This window comes from Callorhinchus milii, unplaced genomic scaffold (assembly GCF_018977255.1).
Source record: "Callorhinchus milii isolate IMCB2004 unplaced genomic scaffold, IMCB_Cmil_1.0 Scaffold1, whole genome shotgun sequence".
Lineage (NCBI taxonomy): Eukaryota > Metazoa > Chordata > Chondrichthyes > Chimaeriformes > Callorhinchidae > Callorhinchus > Callorhinchus milii.
Window position 1 is genome coordinate 133,490,928 of NW_024704742.1, and position 22,950 is coordinate 133,513,877.

The 22,950-nt window shown below is 44.8% G+C and overlaps 1 protein-coding gene across 4 annotated transcripts; it reads left to right on the plus strand.

Annotated features, from left to right (window-relative positions):
* The first annotated feature begins 3,235 nt into the window (after positions 1-3,235).
* amacr (alpha-methylacyl-CoA racemase) lies at positions 3,236-19,629 on the plus strand. 4 transcript variants are annotated; one of them, XM_042335851.1, is made up of 7 exons: positions 3,286-3,333; positions 3,810-3,894; positions 8,472-8,743; positions 11,335-11,478; positions 11,894-12,054; positions 13,674-13,860; positions 19,062-19,629. In XM_042335851.1, the coding sequence occupies exons 3-7, from the start codon at positions 8,497-8,499 to the stop codon at positions 19,469-19,471; spliced, it is 1,149 nt and encodes a 382-aa protein (XP_042191785.1). In that variant the 5' UTR covers positions 3,286-3,333; positions 3,810-3,894; positions 8,472-8,496; the 3' UTR covers positions 19,472-19,629. The 4 variants fall into 4 exon arrangements, with proteins under 4 accessions (XP_042191789.1, XP_042191785.1, XP_042191782.1 ...); XM_042335855.1 differs by lacking the exon at positions 3,810-3,894 and having other exon boundaries at positions 3,236-3,291; XM_042335848.1 differs by lacking the exons at positions 3,286-3,333; positions 3,810-3,894 and adding an exon at positions 3,502-3,658.
* Positions 19,630-22,950: the final 3,321 nt, after the last annotated feature.

A 22,950-nucleotide genomic window follows, 5' to 3' on the forward strand; every position in this document is an offset into this window, starting at 1 on the left:
TTATGCCTTAAATCATATTTGTCGCTCTCCTATGAACCTTTTCTGATCTCCTCAATATTCTGAATGTGGCCGTGCCAATGTGTCTGGCAACATAAATGAATCACAAATTTATAATCAGTTCAGGTGTCAGCTTGACTTAGTGGGTAACACTCTTTGCTTCTGGGTCAGGATATTGTGGGTTCAAGATTTGATCTTACAATCCAGGCTGACACTCCAGTGCAGGACTTGAGGAGCTCTACATTGTTGGGGTGCTATTTTTCGCACAAGATATAGATCAGGACCCTGATGGCTCCAACTCACATTGAGCTGCTGAACGCAAAATAGAAACAACCATCTCTAAACAAGGGTAAAGAAAAACAATATTGCTAACATCTAGTGGTTGTAAATATTATTTTGTCTCATGTTGAATTACTGTCTGCAACAGCACAATTTCGTCTGAAAACATTCCCAGACACAGGAACATGTCTACGCATAGGTGGCATGCACATGTGGAGCACACAATCTGGTTTGGATGCTCCCAAGCACCGTAATGGATTTCCACATGTGTCAGACACTATTGGCAGGCCAAAGAAAATGTTGAATTATAGTTTAATTAAAAGAGGAGGTATGCTTTTTTATCAACCTTATTGTTCATAAAACATGATTAATTTGTTACCGCATATATTTTGCACTCAGTTCAAACGTACAAATATAATGACGTTAATCCTTGGATTTGGTGTAATGCCTTTCACATTGGAAGAATGTCCCAAAGCACTTCACAGGATAAAGTGTAAAATGCAGTGACTGTGTGTTTTGTGAGCAGATGTACTCCACAAACAGTCATGAAATGAATAACTAATTTTATTTGTGGGGAATGTTGGCCAGGACACTCTGAGAAACTCCCTTCTCTTTTCAAATAGCACCATGAGATCTTTAACCTCCACCTGAACGGGCAGATGGGACCGTGGTTTAATGTCTTGTCTGAAGGATGAAAATGCATTCACTGAACACGGGAATTCCTCAGAAAGTGACATTGCTACAACAACAACAACAACATGATTCCATTTATAAAGCGCCTTTCACGTCAGGAGGACGTCCCAAGGCGCTGCACAGTTGGGTCATGACCCGAGCAGGGGGGAAATGGTCAGGGTGAGGGGAGGGGAGGGAGGGAGCGAGGAGGGGGGAAATGGTCAGGGTGAGGGGAGGGGAGGGAGCGAGGAGGGGGGAAATGGTCAGGGTGAGGGGAGGGATGGGAGGGAGCGAGAAGGGGGAAGAGAGTCGAGAGGGGAGCTGAAGGCTCGGTCAAAGAGAATTGCTAGCAATCTGATGACCGGAAGTTGAGCATTTGGCAGCTCCCTGTGGACCACAAAAATACCAACCTCCGGGTTATTGCATTGTCGCTGATGTCATGCACTGGTGACCCAGAAGTTAGCCATTTTTATAGTGTGGGGAAGCCAGATGAATTTTATGCACTCCCTCCCCCCCCCCCCCCACATCCGACTTACAAACCTTCATGCCCTTTTTGCACCTCACTACCTAGGGCGTCTTCTCTAGCCTCACTCCGTTCGCTCCATCAGCTCAGCAAATGCCGACCTGTGGCGTGTTCCTCCCACCTCTTCTGTCATGTCATCAGAGGACAAGTCTTCAACCACTATGCCCGCCTATTTTCACTATTTCCACTATTTTCACATCTTCTAGACGTCTCAAAGCGCTTCACAGAATATGCCGTAAAGTGAATTGAGGGTACATTTGTGGGCCAAACGCGGCAGCCGATTGCGCAGTGTCCCACAAAGAGTTGTAGATTGAAAATGTATTATTGTTTTGTTTTGGAGGGGTTATTATAATATAATTATAATTATAGTATAATGGGAGCCTGGCACTTTGACGAAATGCCTATGCAGTCTGTTCAGTCACAGGTTTTAATGAGGTCCATTTATAAGTTACGTGTAAGTATGCACCAATACCAGTGTCTGGCATCACAAATCAGGGTTTGTCTGTTCAGTTTTATTGAACAGTGATCCTAATTTTATTTGCTCAGCATTGATGGTGGAGGTTGTTGGTGTGTGGGGGGGGGTGGGGGGAGGTCGTTTGTATTTGTGTGTGGTGGAGGGGGTGGTATTGCTGTGGGTGGGAGGGGGATGCTGAGTTTATGTGTGAGGGGATGTGAGGGCGTTGGGGGATGTGTGTGTGTGTGGGGGGGAGAGGATTTTGTGTGTGTTTATGGGGGGTGTTGGTGTATATGGGGTTGTGAGGGTACAGTGTTGGGGAAGGTGTGATTGAGGGGAGTTTATGTGTGTTAGGGGTATGAGTGTGTGTGGGGGTGTGTGGTATGAGTGTGTGTGGGGGGGGGCATGGGGGTATGAGTGTGGGGGGGGGGGCGTGGGGGGTATGCGTGTGTGGGGGGGGGGTATAAGTGTGTGGGGGGGGCGTGGGGGGTATGAGTGTGTGGGGGATGGGTTATGAGTGTGTGTGGGGGGTGAGTTATGAGTGTGTGTAGGGGGTGTGGGGTATAAGTGTGTGTGGGGGTGTGTGGGGTATGAGTGTGTGGGGGGGTGTGGGATATGAGTGTGTGTGTGGGGGGGTGTGAGTGAGTGAGTGTGTGTGTGGGAGGGGTGTGAGTGAGTGAGTGTGGTGGGGAGGGGTGTGAGTGAGTGAGTGAGTGTGCGTGGGGGAGGGGTGTGAGTGAGTGAGTGGTGTGGGGGAGGGGTGTGAGTGAGTGAGTGAGTGTGGGGGAAGGGGTGTGAGTGAGTGAGTGAGTGTGTTGGGAGGGTGTGAGTGAGTGAGTGTGGGGGGGGGGTGTGAGTGAGTGAGTCTGGGAGGGGTGTGAGTGAGTGAGCGTGGGAGAGGGGTGTGAGTGAGTGAGTGTGCGTGGGGGAGGGGTGTGAGTGAGTGAGTGGGTGTGGGGGGAGGGGTGTGAGTGAGTGAGTGTGGGGGGAGGGGTGTGAGTGAGTGAGTGAGTGAGTGTGGGGGAGGGGTGTGAGTGAGTGAGTGAGTGGGTGTGGGGGAGGGGTGTGAGTGAGTGAGTGAGTGAGTGTGGGGGGAGGGGTGTGAGTGAGTGAGTGAGTGAGTGTGGGGGGAGGGGTGTGAGTGAGTGAGTGAGTGAGTGTGGGGGGAGGGGTGTGAGTGAGTGAGTGAGTGTGGGGGGAGGGGTGTGAGTGAGTGAGTGAGTGAGTGTGTGGGGGGAGGGGCGTGTGGGGTATGAGTGGCGGAGGGGGCGGGGCCAGAGCGAGATAGCCAATGAGGAACGGGGGCGGGTTGGTCAGTGCGCGCGAGCGCCGGAAGTCAGGTCACGGCACGTCACGTGGCCGGACGGTGAGCGGGCGGCGGGCGGCGCGCGGGCGCCAAAACAAATAGGTTTCTAAAAGCGGTCGTTTAATAACAACCCCCACACTCCCCCCCCCCCCACACCACAACCCCCCCCACACACCCCCCACACCCCCCACCCCCCCCCCCCGGTTCATTAGTGTTCGGGGGTGTGTGAGTGAGTGAGTGAGAGAGATTCGGTCACCAACGGTCAAGGTCAGGGGTCACCAACTGTCACTTCGCGGGATGGACGGTCACTAACTGCCACCTCCCGGCGCTGGTCTGTGTCTCCCCGCCCTCCCCCCGCGCCCCACACGCGTTGCGTTGCTCTCCGCTCTGCCCTGGACCCGCTCCAGTCTCACCACCTCCTCAACCGGTGGGTGCTCTCTCTCTCCCCCCCTTCCCCCACCCCCCCCTCGCCTTGTCGGCCCCACTCTCTCTCGCTCTCTGTGTGTGTGTGTGTCAGTCACACTCGGCAGTGTGCAGCTCCTGCTCATAAGTACTGTGATTGCCGTCGTTATTTACAGTTTAAATCTCTGGCCTGTGAGGAGGTTCACTCCTGAGCGGTTGGCCAGCCAGACCCCACAGCACCTGCCGTGTTGCATGCGAATGGTGATTGATTTTCTGATGCCTGTCATTATTATTACTGTCGTCGTTGTTATCCTACGTTGCAGCGGCCGCCGCGGGTTGAAATGCGTTGGCGGGCGCTGCGCTGTCTTGTCTCTCTCTCTCTCTCTCTCTCTCATCTCATTTTAGTTTTCAAGCATCTCCCGCGCTACCCTCAAAACAATAACGAATTGGTCATCTCACACCACGACTGACTGTGGGACGCTGCTGCGCGCAGTTGGCTGCCGCGTTTCGCCCACAAATATACAGTCAATTCACTTTACAGTCTTTTCTGTGAAGCGCTTTGGGACGTTCAGAAGACGTGAAAAGCGCTGTATCAAATGCAAGGATTATTATTAATATTACTGTTAGCAACTAGTGCCTGGGCATGTGTGGGGGTGTTTATAGCGGTAATTAATCCTTGCATGTCACATCTTTGAGCCGTCTCAAAAGGGCTTCACAGTGATAAGAGTACAGTGACTACTTTGTAGGTGAACGCAGGAGCCGATTTGCACATGGCAATGTCCCACAGCAACCATGAAGTGAATGGTGTGATTTTTATTTAGGGATTGTTGGCCAGGACGACAAAAACAAAATTACATTTGTACAGCGCCTTTCACATCGGGAGGATGTCCCCAAGGCACTGGACATCAGGTGAAACTCCCTGCTCTTTTTGAATATCGCTGCAGGATCTTTAAACATCCATCCAGACAGGCAGGCACACCCTCAGTTTAACAAAGGACTTTGTGCTTTTAGGGTGACCTGTAAAAGCTTCGAACCCGTACAGTTTGCTTGCTTACCATGTTTATTTGACCCGGCATGTTCGTACAAAGTACAAGTTGTAAAATATTTGCCTGCAAAAGCCCTTTTAGAAGTTTTAGCATTATAGGTGCTACATTAAATGCAAGATTTATTTATTCAAGTAATGTTCTGTTCAGCTTTCCTCTTTTGAACACAATTCCTTGTTTCATTTGATGGCTGTGTTAAACAATTTGCATTTCCCTTCACGAAGGATAGAAGGGTAAGTTCTCGGAGCACTGTAAACATCATTAATTGATCAATCTTAATCTCTGTGTAGCACATGCAGGCAATGTTGTATCCACCGGAATACTTGCATTTGTTTTGACCAGACAATCGGGACAAGTATAATACGTTTTTTAAAAGTACTGTAGTTTGAATTGTCCCGTAGTTTAACTGTGTACAAGGTAGCGAGTGGAGCAATTGGATAAACTGGGGCTGTTCAGCCTTGAAAAGAGTATCCCTGAGAGAGCGCTTCTGAAATGTTAAGTGGAATTAAGAAAGGAAACACAGAACAGTATATTTAGATACCCCAAGGCATCAGAACAAGAGGACAGGTTCAAGGTTGTGAAGGGAACGCTGAACATCTTGACCATCAATGACATCTTGACCATCTGCGACCAGGGCTTCCTCTGCCTCCTCGTGCTCCTCGACCTATCGGTAGCATTCGATACGGTCGACCAGGCTATCCTCCTCCACCGCTTGTCCTCCCACCTCAACCTTCAAGGCCCTGTCCTTGAGTGGTTTAGGTCGTACCTCTCCCTCTGTCTTCATTTTGTTTCCACAAACGGCTTTTCCTCCGGCCCCCGCACTGTCTCGTGTGATGTCCCTCAGGGCTCTGTCCTCGGTCCCTCCTCTTCACCCTCTATATGCTCCCCCTGTGGTGACATCATCCGCAGACATGGGGTTAACTTCCACATATATGCGGATGACACCCAACTCTACCTTTCCTCCTCTACCCTCAATTCCATGACCACCGATGTCCTGACAGCCTGCCTGTCCGACATCGAGTCCTGGACGAGAGACAACTTTCTTCAGCTCAACGTGCGCAAAACTGAGGCCCTCCTGATTGGCTCACGTCAGCGCCTCCGCACCTCAGGCGCTGACAGCATCAGCATCCAAGGCTGCACTCTCCACCTCTCAAAGCCGTCAGGAACCTCGGGGTTCTGTTTGACCCTGAGCTGTCCTTTCTTCCTCATATCCGCGCCACAACTGGCACCGCCTTCCATCACCTCCGAAACATCGCCAGACTACGGCACTACCTCACCCCTCACGCTGCTGAAACTCTGGTTCACGCCTTTATCACCTCAAGGCTGGACTATGGGAACTCTCTCCTCGCCGGCCTTCCCGCCACCTCCCTCCACACTGCAGGTCATTCAGAACTCTGCAGCTCGTGTACTGTCCCGCACCAGACTTCGTGACCACATCACTCCCACCCTCGCTCGCCTCCACTGGCTCCCCATCCCCCAGAGGATCGAATTCAAGATCCTCACCTACAAGGCCATTCACGGCCTTGCTCCCTCCTACCTCTCCAACCTACTATCCCCCTACCTACCTGCCCATACCCTCCGTTCCTCTGGCTCTGGTCTGCTCCACATCCCCCGCCCCAACCGCCCTACCATCGGTGATCGGGCCTTCAGCCTCTCATCCCCTAGGCTCTGGAACTCTATTCCCCCAGTGCCTTCGCCGCCTCCTCCCTTTCCTCCTTCAAGGCCGGTTTCAAGACCTTTCTCTTTGACCGTGCCTTCAGCTCCCCTCTCGACTCTCTACCCCCTCCTTGCTCCCTCCCTTCCCTCCCCTCACCATTTCTCCCCTTGCTCGGGTCCTGACCCAAGTGTACAGCGCCTTGGGACGTCCTCCCGACGTGAAAGGCGCTCTATAAATGAAATGTTGTTGTTGTTGTAGGGTAATGGAGGCCAGATGCTTACTCAATTTAAAAAATGGCTTGATGCTGTAATGGGTATTCTGGAAGGATGAAATTGAACATCTGTGATCTTATGATTTTTGTGTGCGCGTGTGTGGTAAAGATTATATTGGAGGAACCATAGTGCGATTATAGGAAATATTGGAATTCCACAAATTTACAATAAGTATCCTTGCAAATAAGAAGCTTAGAATTTTGTTCACGCGCAAATTGTTAGGAAATGGAATGCCACCGTGAGCAGTGGTTGAAGCAGAATCCCTATTGGCTTTCAAACGGGACTAAAATACCTAAAAAAGGGAGTTCGCTTCAGGGGGGAAGGGCAGGTAAATGGGTTTGAAAGGATGCTCTTAAAAGAGCCAGGACATCGAGACATCTTAAAGCACTTCACAGGATTCACTGTAAAATGCAGTGACTATTTTATAGGTGAACCCTGCAATAGTTGGAACTTTGAGATTGGGGTTTTATGTACAACATTCAAAGAGCAGTTCTGAGAACCTGCATTTGATGGGCTACATCTCTATGAGATCGGCCTCCAATGGTTGTGGACAATAGTGGGAAGCAGGACCCTAAGCAGAAATAATTTTAGCGTTTACATGAATATCCTTTTGCCTTGACCGAGTGCTAACAATAAATATGTGCATGGCAATATTTGCTTGTTCAAAGAGCATTCAGTCCTCCAGTAAAAAGATAACCTTTTTCCATCACATGCTTTGCCTAGCAATTCAGAATCTGTCAATTCATTTAAAAAAAATCTGTATTAACTTTACCACTGATCACACGATGTCCCTTGCGTACGGACAATTCTGAAAGAAAGCAGATTCTTACATCTTGAAAACTGAATGCAGATGACTGTGTTTTTGGCATAATCCGCGTTCTTGTTACTGTTTAAAAGGATTTATTTAATATAAAAGCAAGTCAGAAGATCACACTGAGCCCATGTGATGCAAGGTTCTATGATGCCTCTGTTATATTAAGTTCACTGTCCCCATGTGAGATGCATAAAGAATGCTGCTGCTATCATGCCAGAATGGTTACGTTACCAATGGTGAATGGTGGTCAATTTTCTCTGTAAGTGCACTTCCACACGTCTGTCTGTCTGATCGGCACAATGAATGTTTAGGATTTGGAGAAAACTAAACACCCAATTGCCCCAACTGAACAATCTATTTGGCCCCCTCACTGTCATAAACCTGTTTAACAACAAAAAATACTGATTTTTGCTTCTGATTTCATGCTGGGAACATGTCTCAAAGTGTTTCACAGGGCTTGTTATCGCGCAGTGTCCCATGAAGTTAATGACCATTTTCTTCCAGGGCATTCTTTTCGAATAGGTAAACAGACTCTCTGACCGTCCGTTCTTTTGTGGTGTTCTGTGAGTCAGTGACTAGAGGGCATCAATTTAAGATAGTTAGTAAATGGAATAATTAAGAAAAGAATACACACAGGAAATGGAATGCCTCGCTTGGGATGGTGTTTGAGGCAGAATCCATAATAGCTTTCAAATGGGAGGTAGATGGATATCTAAAAAGGAGGAAACTGGAGGGTTACGGGGAAAGGACTGAAGGATTCTCATAAGAGCCAGCACAGGCACAATAGTCCGAATGGGCAACTTCAGTGCTGTAAATTTCTATGGTTCTATTATGGATTGTAAAATACCAAAACATACACACAGTCACACTACTTTATAGTATATCATGTGAAGTGCTTTGAGATATCTCAATGATTTGATAAGCTCTATCAGATGCAAGGATTATTATTGAATATGTTTTTCACAGTCTGTAACTTAATAGATGTCTGTTTCTTTTATGTCCTCAGAGCGGCAGATCTGTTATAACTTTATAAATGTACCTTGTTTTCTCAGAGATCTCTCTTGCAGCTCCAAAGCAATGGTTCTGTCAGGGATCAAGATAATAGAACTTGCTGGTCTGGCACCTGGCCCTCTGTGTGGGATGATACTAGCAGATTTTGGCGCCAAGGTGGTGCGGGTTGACCGAACAAGAATAATGACAACTGTTGATGTGCAGGGAAGAGGCAAACGCTCAATCGCTTTGGACCTAAAGAAGCCAGAAGGAGCAGAAGTACTGAAGAAGCTGTGCATTCAGTCTGATGTTCTAATTGAGCCTTTCCGTAAAGGTAAGATAATCATATTCCCTACAAATCCTTCCATTTTATAAAGTTCATACCACTTCAATAGGATTTCCAAATGCCTCACAGGATTTCACTGTAAACTATAGAGATTGAATTTTTCAGGCGAATACAGCAGCTGATTTTGTGCACAGCAATGTCTCACAAACAGCTGTGAGTGTCAGCCTGGCTCAGACAGAAGCACTCTCTTCTCTGAGTCAGAAGGTTGTAGGTTCAACCACCATGTCTGTACTTTGAACTCGCATAGTGACTGGCTGACTCCATTGCAGTGCTTGAGGATTGCTACGTTTTTAAAGCTGCCATCACTTGGATGAGACGTTAAGCCAAGGACTTGTATATCTGTTCATGTGGATATTAAAGATCCCAAGGCGCTATTCAAAAAGAGAAGTGAGTTTATCCCAGTCCCAGTCTCCTCTAGATAAAATTAGGTCATTAATTTCATTTTGCTGTTTGTGGGACCTTGGTGTGCAGAACTGGGTGTCGTGCACAGCCACTGCACTTTACAGTAAATCCTGCAAAGAACCTTGAAACGCCCTCCCAACATGAAAGCCGCTGTGTCAAATACAAGGATCATTCATTATAAAGTGAATAATCAATTTTATCTGGAGGATTGTTGGCAAGCATGCCAACGATCTTCAGCCTTTTCATTGGTACAATTGATACCAACCTACAATGTTGTCTGTGTGCTTACATTTCATCCATCGTGAAGGCAGCTTCCAATAAACTAAGTCTCCTCTTTTGAGTGTTTACATTCTCAACGTCTCCATAAAATTCAAGTCCATTGAAGCATGCAGAGTGCTCATATATCGAAGGCGTCTCTTCGGGCTCGTTCACATTTCTGAACAGTCAACCAGGAAAGGCTTGTTACTGATCAATGTTTTCTGATGAAGTAATTTTGTTTCTCCTTTAAATGACCTAAATGACTCCCTTTTAAGCAGCCCCTTACAGTAACACTAATAACCTACTGTGCTCTGCTTGACTTGTCTTGGGTCCTATTATGAGCCCATGCCATCACAGTCACTAATTTTATTGTCTGGAGAAAATAGTGCGCTCACCTGCCAAGCCTGTCTCAGCTAGGTTTCTCAGCTAAATTAGCGAGCTGTGACAAACCTTGTTATAATCCCCTGAGTGAAACTTCTGTGTAAACTTTCCCAGATCACAAAAGCAATGCTGTGGTGGCCTAGCTCAGTTGGTAACACTTTAGCCTGAGTCAGAAGGTTGTAGGTTCAAGCTCCAAATCGGGACTTGGAACCCATATAGTCTAAGTTAGTAGTTTCAATGTTTTTGGGCTCATGACCCACTTTCAAACCCAGATGGCCTGCAGAAGACAGTAAACATCCTCAGTGCAATAAACCTGTGGCCCACCAAATATAGCCAATAGTGCACTCCTGTGTGTGTCCAGATCAAAATGTGCCACAGAAAGTGAGCCGACAAGAGTAGAAGGCTGGGCTACCAGCAACCGGACAGCCTGGCCCATCCACCTGGCAAAGTTGGTGGAAGCAAAGAAAGCCCTGCAGCCAGCCGATAGCCATACCACAAGCAAAGCCGCAAAATCCGCCCACCTACATCAGTACAGCACCCAAAACAGCAGAAGAATCACTTCAAGAACTCCCAACCATAAGCCAATGATAAACTCCCGACGACAGACAGAAACACAGGTTCAATATCCCAAAACAACCCCACAAAATGCATAAACCTTCAAATTCTGACGTTAAACTAAGGCCTGTCTGACTGTTCAGGTGGCGATCGCATGGCACCATTCGAAAAGGGAGTATCTCCCAAACAACCTACCCCCAACAACTCAATCCCAGGTCACAACCCATGGGTTGAGAAACTCTTGTCTAAGATGATACTCCAATACATTGCTCAGGATGTATTGCATCAATTTAAAGAGAAATATGTTCCTTTAATCCAAAGAAGTCATAGGTGCCGGGCCATTTATTGATGATAATCCTTGCATTTGATACAATGCCTTATCATGTCGAGCTATCTCAAAGCACTTCATTGGGTTTATCACATCACTGAAGTGTGGTGACCATATTTTGTAGGTGAATGTGATAGCCAATTTACACACAGCAGGATCACACAAACAGCCATGATCCAATTTTATTTGTGGGGTTTGTTGGTCATAACACTGGGAGAAACTCCCTTCTCATTTCAAATAGTGCCATGGGATCATCCACCTGGACAGGCAGTTTAGTGTCTGATCCAAAAGACCTGCTTCAATGTATCACATCTCCAGCACTACACTTGAGACCGTGGGATGTGGGACTTCTGGCTTAGGCAAAAGTGTTACCACCTGAGTCAGACTGATCTTTTGATGATCTAACCTCAGACCATCACTGTTGGTGGCCAGATTTGAGGAGGCCAGAGTTATAGTCTGGTGTCACAGTGCTGAGATCAGTGACTCACTGATCCTATGACCCTTCGGATCAGTGTCCTGTTACTCCATTGCTCATACCTGCTATGAAATTGTTATTGACATTGTTTTCCAAGTTCTTAACTCTGCAGAATCACCACAATAGTAACTAGATGACTAGTTTGTAAATGCATCAACAAAACAAGCCCTTCTTTTCCAGGAGTAATGGAGAAGTTGAGTCTGGGCCCCAAAGATTTACTCCAGCAGAATTCAAAGCTAATCTATGCCAGACTAACGGGGTTTGGGCAGAATGGGCGGCATGCCAGTAAAGCGGGTCACGATATCAACTTTATTTCTCTGGCAGGTATGTATAGCCGTTTTATCACTATCAAATTCAGCAGAAATCGAACTAATATATTTTTTAAAAATTCCTTTCATGTTGGAAATAGTACTGGAAAGTGGTTGAGGAAGTTACAATTTGGGAAGGGGTTAAGAGGGGGATGGGGGAGGGAAGAAGATAACCATATACAAAATAACTGGATCGGAGTGGAATTGTTAGGCATGCATCCATAACAACCATTTTGCTAGTGATAATAATTGATTTGCTCCATGATCTTTTCTCCTTTTATGTTGGGAAGAGCTTTTTACCATTGGATTGCTTTGCAAAACGTCTGACTGAGATGTTTTTTTAAACTGTTTCATGTCAATGTTTACGATAGGAAGTGATGCAGCTGTAATAATTTTTGATCAACTTAAAGTGACGTTTCTTTGGAACTCAGGTCTTCTTTCCAATTTTGGTCGGAAAGGTGAGAATCCCTGTGCACCAGTGAACCTTCTGGGAGACTTTGCAGGAGGTGGGCTTATGTGTGCAATGGGTATAATTCTGGCGCTGTTTGAGAGGACACATTCGGGGAAAGGACAAGTCATCGACGCAAGCATGGTGAGCTAGAACCTCAATCTGTGTTCATTCCTAAATTCTACCAACTAGTCCACTCCCTCCGATTGGCAGGTACTGGCCTGCTTTATGTTCCCTGCCTTGCCTTATCCATTATTGGCCGTCGGGCTTTCAGCCTTTCTGTCCCCACTCTCTGGAGTCCCTTCACTTTGCCCCTTCTCTTGCCTCCTTCAAGGGCTATCTTGAGACCTGCCTCTTTAACCAAGCCTTTGGTCATCTTTCCCCTCCCTCCCCACACCCTCTTGGTCCATACTCCTCCCGAAACCAACCCCCTACTCAAGTGCAAAGCCTCAACTGTCTAGCACATTGAGATGTCATCCTGACATAAACACTAAAATTACATTTTTATTTTTCTCATTGTTGCTCTCCTGAAAGTCTGTCTCTTGCTGCAAAACAATAATCCTTGCATTTGATACAGAGCCTTATCAAATCATCAAAATGTTATGAAACACTGCACAGGAATACACTGTTAAGTGTACTGACTGCATATTTATATGCAAACACATACCATTCAAAAGAGTAAACTGAAAACAATACTTTCAGATGAACCAAGAGAGTAGACAAGAGGACATACGATTAGAGTTGCAAAGGGCAATTGTAGGACAGAGAGCAGCAGAGATTTCTTTACCCAGAGGGTAATTAACGACTGCAAGAGGTTGCTAGGAGGCTGGTTGAGGCCAGGACACTGGAACTCATTTTTAAAAAAACAGCTTGATGCTCTTAGGAAGCATGGTAGGGCAGGTATTCAGAGGGGATTAGATGAAATGAGACGAAGGCCTTTATCCAAACCTCTTATTCCTAATATCTTGACCAAACAAATAGAATGCATTCCATGTATATCGGCTGCATGGAAATGTCAGTTTGGTTTGCTCTTAAGCATGATGATGGGTTTCCGTGTGTCAGATAACTGGCTGACCAAAAAAAAGAGAATTAGTGCTGTGGTTCCTGAATTCAAGAAAATCCCATTCAATAAAAGTGTACCTTCCCTGAGTAGAATGTTTTTCAAAAAATGGATGGCAGCACATTGTGCATCAGCCTGGCTCGGTTAGTAGCACTCATCTCTGAGTCACAAGGTTGTGGGTTCAAGTCCCGCATCGGGACCTTGATCTCAGTCTCGGTTAAGGGAGACTGCATTGTTCAAAATGCCACCTTTTAAATGTCAACTTTCACTGACGTTCCATCTGCCTGGTCAGATGGATATTGAAGAAACCATAACACTATTTGAAAAGTGAAGAGAATTTCTTCTGGTGTGCTGAACAATAGATAAAATTGGTCATTCACTTCATCGCTGTTTGTGGGACATTGCTGTGTGCTAATATCATATTTGCCTACAATAACAACAGTCACTACACTTGAGAGAATCACTTTGAGATGCTATCCTGCGTGAAGGGTGCTATATAATTGCAACTTGTTGTCACCTCCCCCTGGATCTGTGTTGTGCTCTGCTACTGACAGGAACTCTGGGATACTACCTTATGTGAGGGGCGCTATATAAAACCAAGTTGTTCCTAAATCGCTTTGAGACACATTCCCAACATGAAAGGTGATTTATTAAATGCAAGGATTGTTTTACTTATTATTATTAAATCTGTGGTGTTTGCCAGGTTGAAGGAGCAGCTTATTGTAGCTCTTGGCTATGGAAATCTCAAAAACTGAGCCTAATGGATAAGCCGAGAGGTGAGAACATCCTGGATTCTGGGGCGCCATTCTACGAGACATACAAGACGTCTGATGGGAAGTACATGGCTGTCGGCGCTTTGGAACCTCAGTTCTATGACAGACTAATAGAAGGTAAGTCTACTTTCAAAGTTTACAGTAATTCCCTTTAAACAACTTCAGAGCTCGCAGTTCAAGCTGGCACTCCAGTGTCATGCTGGGGGAAACTGTATTGTCAGAGGCACCATCCTTCGGATCACACGTCAAACCAAGGCCTGTCAGCCAGACGTTAAAGATCCTGGGAGTATTTATAACGATAACCCTGGCATTTCGATATAGCGCCTTATTACACATCTCAAGGCGTATCAAGGCGCTTCACAGGATATACTTAATGGTGTTACTGTATTCGTTTTGTGCCTCAATGTATTTGAACAGAGACGGGAGATTCTCCCACCCTGTCGTTCAAAATAAATTAGTCAATTCACTTCATGACTGTTGTTGGGAATAGACGTGTGTAAATTGATGACCACATTTGCCCAGAAATAAGAGACACTATACAGTAATGTGAAGTGCTTTGAAATGTTTTGGCATTTTTGGCCCATAACAAATGCAAAGCTATTATTTGAAAAAAAATTCTTCTTCCCATTGAAGTGAGCTATAGGTTCTAAAAGTCTATGTTGGTGTGTGTATAGACAGCTCTAACAGTTCATCCGGTTTATTGCTACAGGGCAATCTGTTACAACATGTTTGAGGTCCATAAGATTAGATGGCTTGTTATAATGGGTCCAAAATAAAATATAAGTTAATCATTGCCTCCGGCGCACACGAGCACACTTCCTGGATTGGCATTATGGGAGAGAGAGAGAGAAGGGCAGGCACTGTAGGAGACGGAGAGAATAACTGTCACTATAATAAAATCACCCCTTTATCACCTTTACTTTTGAGGGTGAAGTGTTGTGGTTCTGAAAAGGTTAAGTTCATGATAGTATCCAAAATCTCTGCGAATCCGGGAGTAATTAAGCTCACCCACCACACTGGTGTTGTTGTGACCAATGGTTATCTGAGCTAAGCAGTGTTAAAACGCAATTAAACAGTGTTTTAAGTAATTACGGATCCCAAAGCATGTGAGTAATAATCATTGGATTTGACATAGTGCTTTATCACAGCGTTGAGATGTCTACAGTAATGTTGTGTTTTGTGTAACGTGTATTTTGTTTGACAGGCTTGATAAATGTTTTTACTCTTCAAAATTTAAAAAAAAATCACTGAAATCACTTATTATTGCATCAAGAGGAAGTGAGCTTTGCAATTACTGCAGTAGGCTATCAGCTCTCAAATGTCTGATGGGGACAAATGCTGTTTTTCATATTGTATAGATACATTTGAAGGAATTTAAAAAGTAATTTGCAACAGGCGCTAACCTGCCCAATTGCCTAATGCAACACTCCAAACAATGACCTTTACAAAGTTTACCTTTTGTTGTGTTTCTTTCGGCTCGTGTGGGTTATCCCAAAATTAATGGTGGTGCAATAACAAATGCAAGGATTAATTCCATTGAGTCGTGCTCAGTTTTACTTTCCATTCCTGTAGCTCAGTGGTTAGAGCACTCGAGTCGCAAGCGAGAAACCTGGATTTGATTCCTGGAGGGCAAAATGTTGGGCAAGTTTCCTTACACCATGCCTGATAATAATCCCTAAAGAAAATAATCAATAATAAATTGGTCACTTCAACCCACGACTGTTTGTAGGACACTGCTGTGTGCAAAATGTTGGGCAAATTTCCTTACTCCACATGCTTCTGTTTACCTAGCAGTAAGTAGGAACCCAGTTGTTAGTCAATTGGTGGATCACTTTTCTGGGGATAATAATTCCTTCAAAAATAATAATAAATTGGTCACTTCAATCCAAGACTATTTGTGGGACACTGCTATGTGCAATTGGCTGCCGCGTTTCACCCACAAATATACAGTCAATTCACTTTACCGCATAATCTGTGAAGCACTTTGAGACATCCGGCACAGACTCGATGGGCCGAATGGCCTCCTTCTGTGCCGTAACATTCTATGATCCAGAAGACGTGAAAAGTGCTAAATAATAAAAGTATTATTATTATAGACCCCCCCCTCCACTCCACTTACACCAACACACACACACACACACACACACACACACACACAGAAAGTGTTGTCTGAGATGATTCTCTGAGGCCAAATAGAGCCCCTGTCAAATAGTTTGTTCCCAATCATTTTTCACACAGTTGAGATAGAGGATATACTATGGCACCTTCTCTTTCTGGTAATCTCTGCCTCAAACAATTTCCCTGACATTTTCCTGGTAATGGATTTTCTCAGCAAGTGGGTATCGAGGTGGACTTGTGACAAATAGAAAGTACTCCCATTAGAAGGAAATTAGGGGAAAGGGAGCTTGGCCTTTGGATCACAATGTGAAGTTAATTTTGTTTCCACGCCTGGAGTTTACGCAGTCTGGTGTAAGTAAAATGCATGTAAAGAAATTGAATTGCATTTCATTTTAATGGTTCCCGTGGAGAATGCCTTTTGATTACATAACACGGGCTTTAAATTCCATGCAAGGAGACTGTCACGAATATCAATTCCTGGATTAACAGACGGGCAAATTCCTGTCTGTGAATCTTGTTCTTTCACAGGTTTATGATGGGACTAGCATCCGATGCCTTAAGACTATGTGTGAACAGGACAGTCTTGCAAGTGGAGACAAACACTATAGTCTTACTTATTGCTAGCAGAGGACAGAAAGAGCTCTTGCCTCCTTTTCCTTTCTCTTTCCTTTCCATGATGCATATGTGTAACTGAGTGATTCAGTCCAGTAGCATTCTCAAGCTCAACGACGCTGTATGTTCTAACAGTTTATGAGATCTTGGCAGATGAGGATTAATGTGGAGCAATGCGAAATGATGCATTTTGGGAGGAAGAATGAGAGAGGTAATATAAGCTGACGGTAAAATCTTAAAGGGGATGAAGGAACAGAGAGACCTGAGGGGTCATATAAGTAAATCTTTGAAGGTGGCAGACAGGTAGATAAAGCTGTTTTAAAAGCATACGGGATACTAGGCTTTATAAATAGGGGCATAGAATATAAAAGTCAGGAAGTTATGATGAACCTTTATAAAACACTGGCTAGGCCTCAGCTAGAGACTGTGTTCAGTTCTGGGAACCACATTTTAGTAAGGATGTAAAGGCATTGGAAAGGGTGCAAAGGAGATTTACCAGGATGGTACCAGGAATGAGGGACTTCTGTCATCAGGAGAGACTAGAGAAGCTTGGATTATTTTTGGAGCAGAGAGGTTAAGAGGAGACTGAATAGAAGTTTTCAAAATTATGAGGGGATTCATTAGGGTGAACAAGGAGAAACTATTTCCACAGGTTGGTCGGTAACCTGAGGACGCCAATTTAAAATAGTTGTCAAAAGAAACAGGGCAGGTGAGGAGAAATTTTTTTACACAGCGAGTTGTTCAGATCTGGAATGCATGGCCTGAAAGGGTGGTGGAAGCCAATGCGATAACAGCTTTTAACAACAACAACAAGATTCCATTTATAGAGCGCCTTTCACGTCGGGAGGACGTCCCAAGGCGCTGAAGAGAGAAGTAGATACTTATTTGGAGACGACAAGTTTGTAGGGTTGTGGGGGAGTGGATTGAATTGGATAGTTCTTTTTAAATAGCCGGCACAGACACGATGGGCTGAATGGCCATCTGTGCCTAATTCTATGATATATAATCGCATTGCACTGTCCTTTTGCCATGCCCCTTAAAATCTACTGTCCAAACATCTGTCTATCTCTCAGTTTGTTGCATGTTCTAAGCACTGCAGCGGCATTTGAAGTAAAGCTAAACTACAACAACAACTTGCACTTATATTGCGTCCTCCACGCAGGGTAGTGTCTCAGAGCGCTTAGAATCTATTCCTTAAACAAAGTGAAACTTATCTTTCTTTAACTCTTTATTCTTCAAGAATCTTTTCCCCAATTGAACCTGTTAATGTCAGATTGATTCAGTTTTTTTTAAAACACAAGTTATTGTTTTCAGTAATTTCGTGGCATTTTCTTCCTTAGTAATGTTCCTGGCCTAATGCCATTATAGCAGCCTTATGATCTTTTAATTCACATCGGTTCTGAGAATAATAGATCTTGTCTGGGATCCTTGCGTATTTTGTAGAAAAAGGATCAGTTCTGACGTCGTAAGTAAGATATTCCTTCAGTCAGTTGATTTGGTGGTACGCCAATTAGCAGCATTGGTAAATTTTGAACGTGGGGAGAGAGAGAGAGAGTTGGAAGGACTCCAGGAGTTGCAGAGCCAGGGGCAGAATAACTGAAAGTTTGTCCGCTGATGGTGGGTCGTGCAGGGCTGTGAACTTGAAGTAGGCTGGTGTTTACTCAATGAGTAACATTAGGAGTGGGGGAGAGAGGGGTAAGTCACCCCAATGAGGTTGTGTCCCTTTCACCAGGTTAAACCAGACATTGGAAAGAGTCACGAGTGTGGATCCACCCATAATGGGAGGCGAGACCAGGATTGTATTATAAGGGATTAGGTTGGTTCGAATTCATCATGGTATTTGGCTGAAAAGTCTGACCTGGAAGTAAAATTAAAGGGGTTATCGGTAAGCTTTAGCACATTATGTTACAAAAGCTAACTGTCGAGCACACTTGTGTATATCATTGGGATATTGGTTTGTTGAGTAACTTAACTTAACTCTGTGACCCGAACAAATAGATTTTCTATCTGATCCTTACTAGACAAGCAGTGAAGCTTGTCAGACAGTGTTTTCAATGGTAAGCTAAGAGGTGGTTGAACTCTAGCAGTACCCCCAACACACACACACATAATAATAATAATAATAATCCTTGCATTTGATATAGCGCTTTTCACGTCGGGAGGACGTCCCAAAGCGCTTCACAGAACACACTGTAAAGTGAATTGACTATATTTGTGGGCGAACGCGGCAGCCAATTGCGCACAGCAATGTCCCACAAACAGTCGTGGATTGAAAATGACCCATTATTGTTTTGTATTTTGGAGGGATTATTATCAGGCGTGTGGAGTAAGGAAACTTGCCCAAGGTTTCGCCCTCTGCCTGGAATTGAACTCAGGTCTCTCGCTTGCAAAGCGAGTGCTCTAACCACTGAGCTACAGGTAACGTACATACGTGGAATTCTGGTTTGAATTCTCTTAAGTGTTTTGATGGTTGCCACGCGTGTCGGACACCCAGCTGAGCAAAAAAAAACAGTAGATTTTCAAGCAGCACTTCACGTTGTAAAAACCATGTTTGTGGGCTGACCTCTTTTCTTTGCATTTCATGCCAGGACTGGGCTTAAATTCGAGTGAGCTGCCTCCTCAGATGAGCTTATCTGACTGGCCAGAGTTGAAGAGAATTTTTACCAAGATCTTTGCAAGCAAGAGCCAAGCAGTGTGGTGCAAGATCTTTGATAACATTGACGCTTGTGTCACACCTGTCCTGTCTCTGCAAGAGGCTTCCAGGTACCCACATAACCAAGACCGGGGGTCTTTTATTACTGACGAGGACGGACAAGTGAGCCCTAGACCAGCCCCTCATCTGTCTCGGACTCCTGCCTGCGTCAGTCTGGCAAGAGACCCGAAAGTCGGCGAACATACCGAAGCTGTGTTGATGGAATATGGCTTCACCAGAGAACAGATAAATGCACTGCAATGTGCTGAGGTTATTGAACTTAATGGACCCAAAGCTAAATTGTAATACGTCTTACACATTAGAGGAGAGGTGGTGATGGGGACTCAAACTCACTGCCTTGACTTGCTTTCTAACATAATCAAAATGATTTTCTTGGGATTCTTCTGCTGACGAGCCCAGTACATAGGTACACATTTACAGCATAAATTACATTAAATATTAAAGAATTAAGATTCAACAGCAACTTACATTTATACAGTGCACTTCATACAGGGTTGCACCTCAGGGAGCTTAACATTAGCGGAACTTGATGCTGATCTAAGGACTGTACACATGGTTGAAGAGGCGTCTTTGGGCATAATCTGAAGATGGCCAAGGAGGAGGCAAGGTGGAGAGATTGAGGCAGGTGTGCCAGAGATTTGGGGTATCGCGGCTGAAAGCATGGCCGCCAGTGGCAGATCAGAGGGGATGAGGGACATCCAGAAGGCTGGAGCCTGCTGAGTGGGAAGAAGAGTGGGTGGGTAGAGGAGAAGGTTTGAGCAGGTCGGAGTGATAGGGAGGTGATTTGTAAGTAAATGTAAAGATCTCGAAACTGGCTTGCATGGATGCTGGGCATGTGGAGTTTAGTACTGGTGTGGATACGGGCAGCAAACTTTTGAGTTGCGTATTTCGATTTTATGAATGTGGAGCTGGGGAAACCAGCGAAAAATTAAGGCGGGAGGTGATGGAGGCGTGGATAAAGGTTTCAGCTGCATTGGGAGTGAGTTATGGTCAGAGGTTAGGGGTGAAGCATATGGCCACCCCTTCGGGGTGGGGGGGGTGGGGAAGGGAGCACAGCAAACCCGAGTTTTCTGAGCAGAAGAGCCGGAGCAGGAGAAGATCGGCGAGGCAAGGAGATGCAAGGGTGTGGAGGGATTTATATGAGGCTGACCGTCTCTCATACATTGATATGAGAACTTTTCCAGTGAGGAAATCTCAATTTGATTCATTCAAGTGAAATTTCAATTATTTATGATTAACTTGGTGCTTTTATTAAAATGTATCCATTCCTGTTTTAAAAGCAAATTTTTAAATTCTGATCTGTTCCTTCGGTTTTCGTCAGTGTTCTGGGCACCACTGCAATCATTGTAACTGCTTTGCTCCCTGGAATGATTGATTGAAATCATGCATAAAATTGCAAGTGCAATTTACTTCTTGTGAGCTGTGGTCCACTTTGTAATTCCTGTTGATTCACAGCAAGCAACATTCTATGTCTGTTTCTGGAGAATGCTCTCTCAGGTAATTATCTAGATGGTTGCATGCGTACTGCGCGTTCCCCATGGATCACGGCTTGTTAACATGCAATCGTGCTGTTGACGCTGTCTTATATTTTCAGCAAGAAAGTTGAAGAATACCAATTCCTCTTTCAGGGAAAATGTTAAATGTACTTAGTGTCACTCTGCACTATAGCATGGCTCATTTGAGAGGAATGTCTGGTTTGCTCAGTGGAGTAAAGGGCTCTGTCCACTGTTTTTCAAATTTGTGTTTTTTAAAAGAAATTAAGTTTGCAAGACTTTATGTACATATTCATAATACTAATGATTCTTGCATTTTGTTTAGAGCAAGTAATATCAAAACATCTCAAACCGCTTTACAGATTTCACAGCCTGGCTCAGTTGGTAGCACTTTCACCTGTGAGTCGAATGCATGGATTATTATTTAAGATCATTATTTTTACAAAAAAAGGACAACATTGGCTTGGCTGGTCACCCGAGCTGGTGGTGGGAGCAGAGGTCTGGGGAAGGAAAAGATTTTTTTTGAAGAAATGATCAAAAATCAAATTGTAACTGAACAATAAATCACGTCTGCATTAAATGTTCTAACTATCTAAATTTTTGTTGCATAAAATGAGGGAAATGCAGACAGAATGTATTGCTGTAAAGTTGTACAGGTGTCTCATACGTCCTATCCTTCCCCTCCCCCACCGCTTCAAACTCGTAGCATAAGTTGACATAGGATGTAATGAGACTGCTTGCCTCCTGGTGGCTAGTTGAATGCACAAGTGTTGAACACAATTTGGGGATCACAGTTTGTGGAGATCAATAAGACCCACTCCAATTCCGCACTGACTATAAGAACAGGAGAAAATCATTACAACAACACGGTTGCCTTTATACAGCAACCTCCACGAAGAGGCACTTTGCAAGGACCTAGCTGGATATCGAGCGAGGGGGAAGGAGAGATGACTAACCGTGAGTGAAAAGTTGGATTTTTAGTTGCGATTTAAAGACAAAAGTGCTGACATGGAGGGGTAGAGGGAGGAAGTTCCAGAGATTGAGACAAAATATCTGAGGCCATTCAGAGTAAAATGTATGAATACTCCAAATTAATATGATGTTACAAGTTGTCCTTCCAATATTAAATTACTTGCAAGACAATATCCATCAAGAATTTGATTAGGAAACGGGAGGTTCATAGCTCTACCAAAGAAACCTCAAAAGCAAAACGTTTACTGTGTGAAATTGGATTTTTACCACAGTGTTACAAATCTGGATGTCACCAGTGAAACAAAATTTACCAGGAGTGTGAAGAACATTGGCTGCATTCAAAGGAGCTCCTTTGTATTCACTAAGGGAAAACGGTCATGAGCATATTTTGAAAAATAACACAACCTCCAGAAAGGTTAGCCACAGAAACAATTAAACTAGCATAATAGGTCTTTAGTGCCTTTCGCGTCAGAAGGATGTTTCAAATTACTTCACAGGATATACTGTAAACTGTAGTGATTATTGAGATGCTATGCTACGTGAATGGTGCTAAATAAGTGCAAGTTGTGTTTTGTAGGTGAACACAGCAGCCAATTTGCACACAGCAATGCTGCACAAAGAGTGCACTAAGTGAATGACCAATTTTAACAGGGGATTGTTGGCCAGGACACTGGGAGAAACTTCCTTTTCTTTTCAAGTAGCATGATGGGATCTTTAACTTACACCAGAACAGACACAGAAGGGATCTCATCCACACATTCATCACATCTGGCTCGACTACGCCAACTCCCTGCTTGTCGGCCTTTCCAACTCTTCCCTCCACTAGCTCCAGAATTTTGCAGTTCCCATCCCCATTCCCCTGTGGATAGAGTTCAAAGTCCTCAACTACAAGGCCCTCTATGGCCTTGCTCCTTCCTTACCTCTGCAACGTTCTGACCCTATACAACCTGTCCACTCCCCACGCTCAGCAGGCTGTGGCCTGCTCCACATCCCCCGCCTGGCCCACCCTACCATCGGCAGTACAGGCTGTTGACGCTCAGTCCTTGAACTATCTATCTATCAAGACTGAGATAGATAGATTTCTTATTGCAAATTGGGATTAAGGGATATGGGGATAAGGCAGGGTCAGATTATTATCTGGAGTTAGATTAGAAGATCAGCCATTTTTGAATGGCGGGGCAGGCTTGAAGGGCCGAATGGTCTACTCCTGGTCCTACATGTTATGTTATGAAAGGTGCTAGACAAATGTAATTTTGTATTGCATCTCAGTTTAATGTTTCATCCGAAAGACGGCACCTC

What these genes read in the sequence shown, in the direction of transcription:
- amacr (XM_042335855.1), top strand. Translation starts at nt 8,497, where the DNA reads ATGGTTCTGTCAGGGATCAAGATAATAGAACTTGCTGGTCTGGCACCT. An exon ending in AATTGAGCCTTTCCGTAAAG is followed by an intron (nt 8,744 to 11,334) that starts GTAAGATAATCA and finishes CTTCTTTTCCAG; the next exon opens with GAGTAATGGAGAAGTTGAGT. An exon ending in AAGTCATCGACGCAAGCATG is followed by an intron (nt 12,055 to 13,673) that starts GTGAGCTAGAAC and finishes GGTGTTTGCCAG; the next exon opens with GTTGAAGGAGCAGCTTATTG.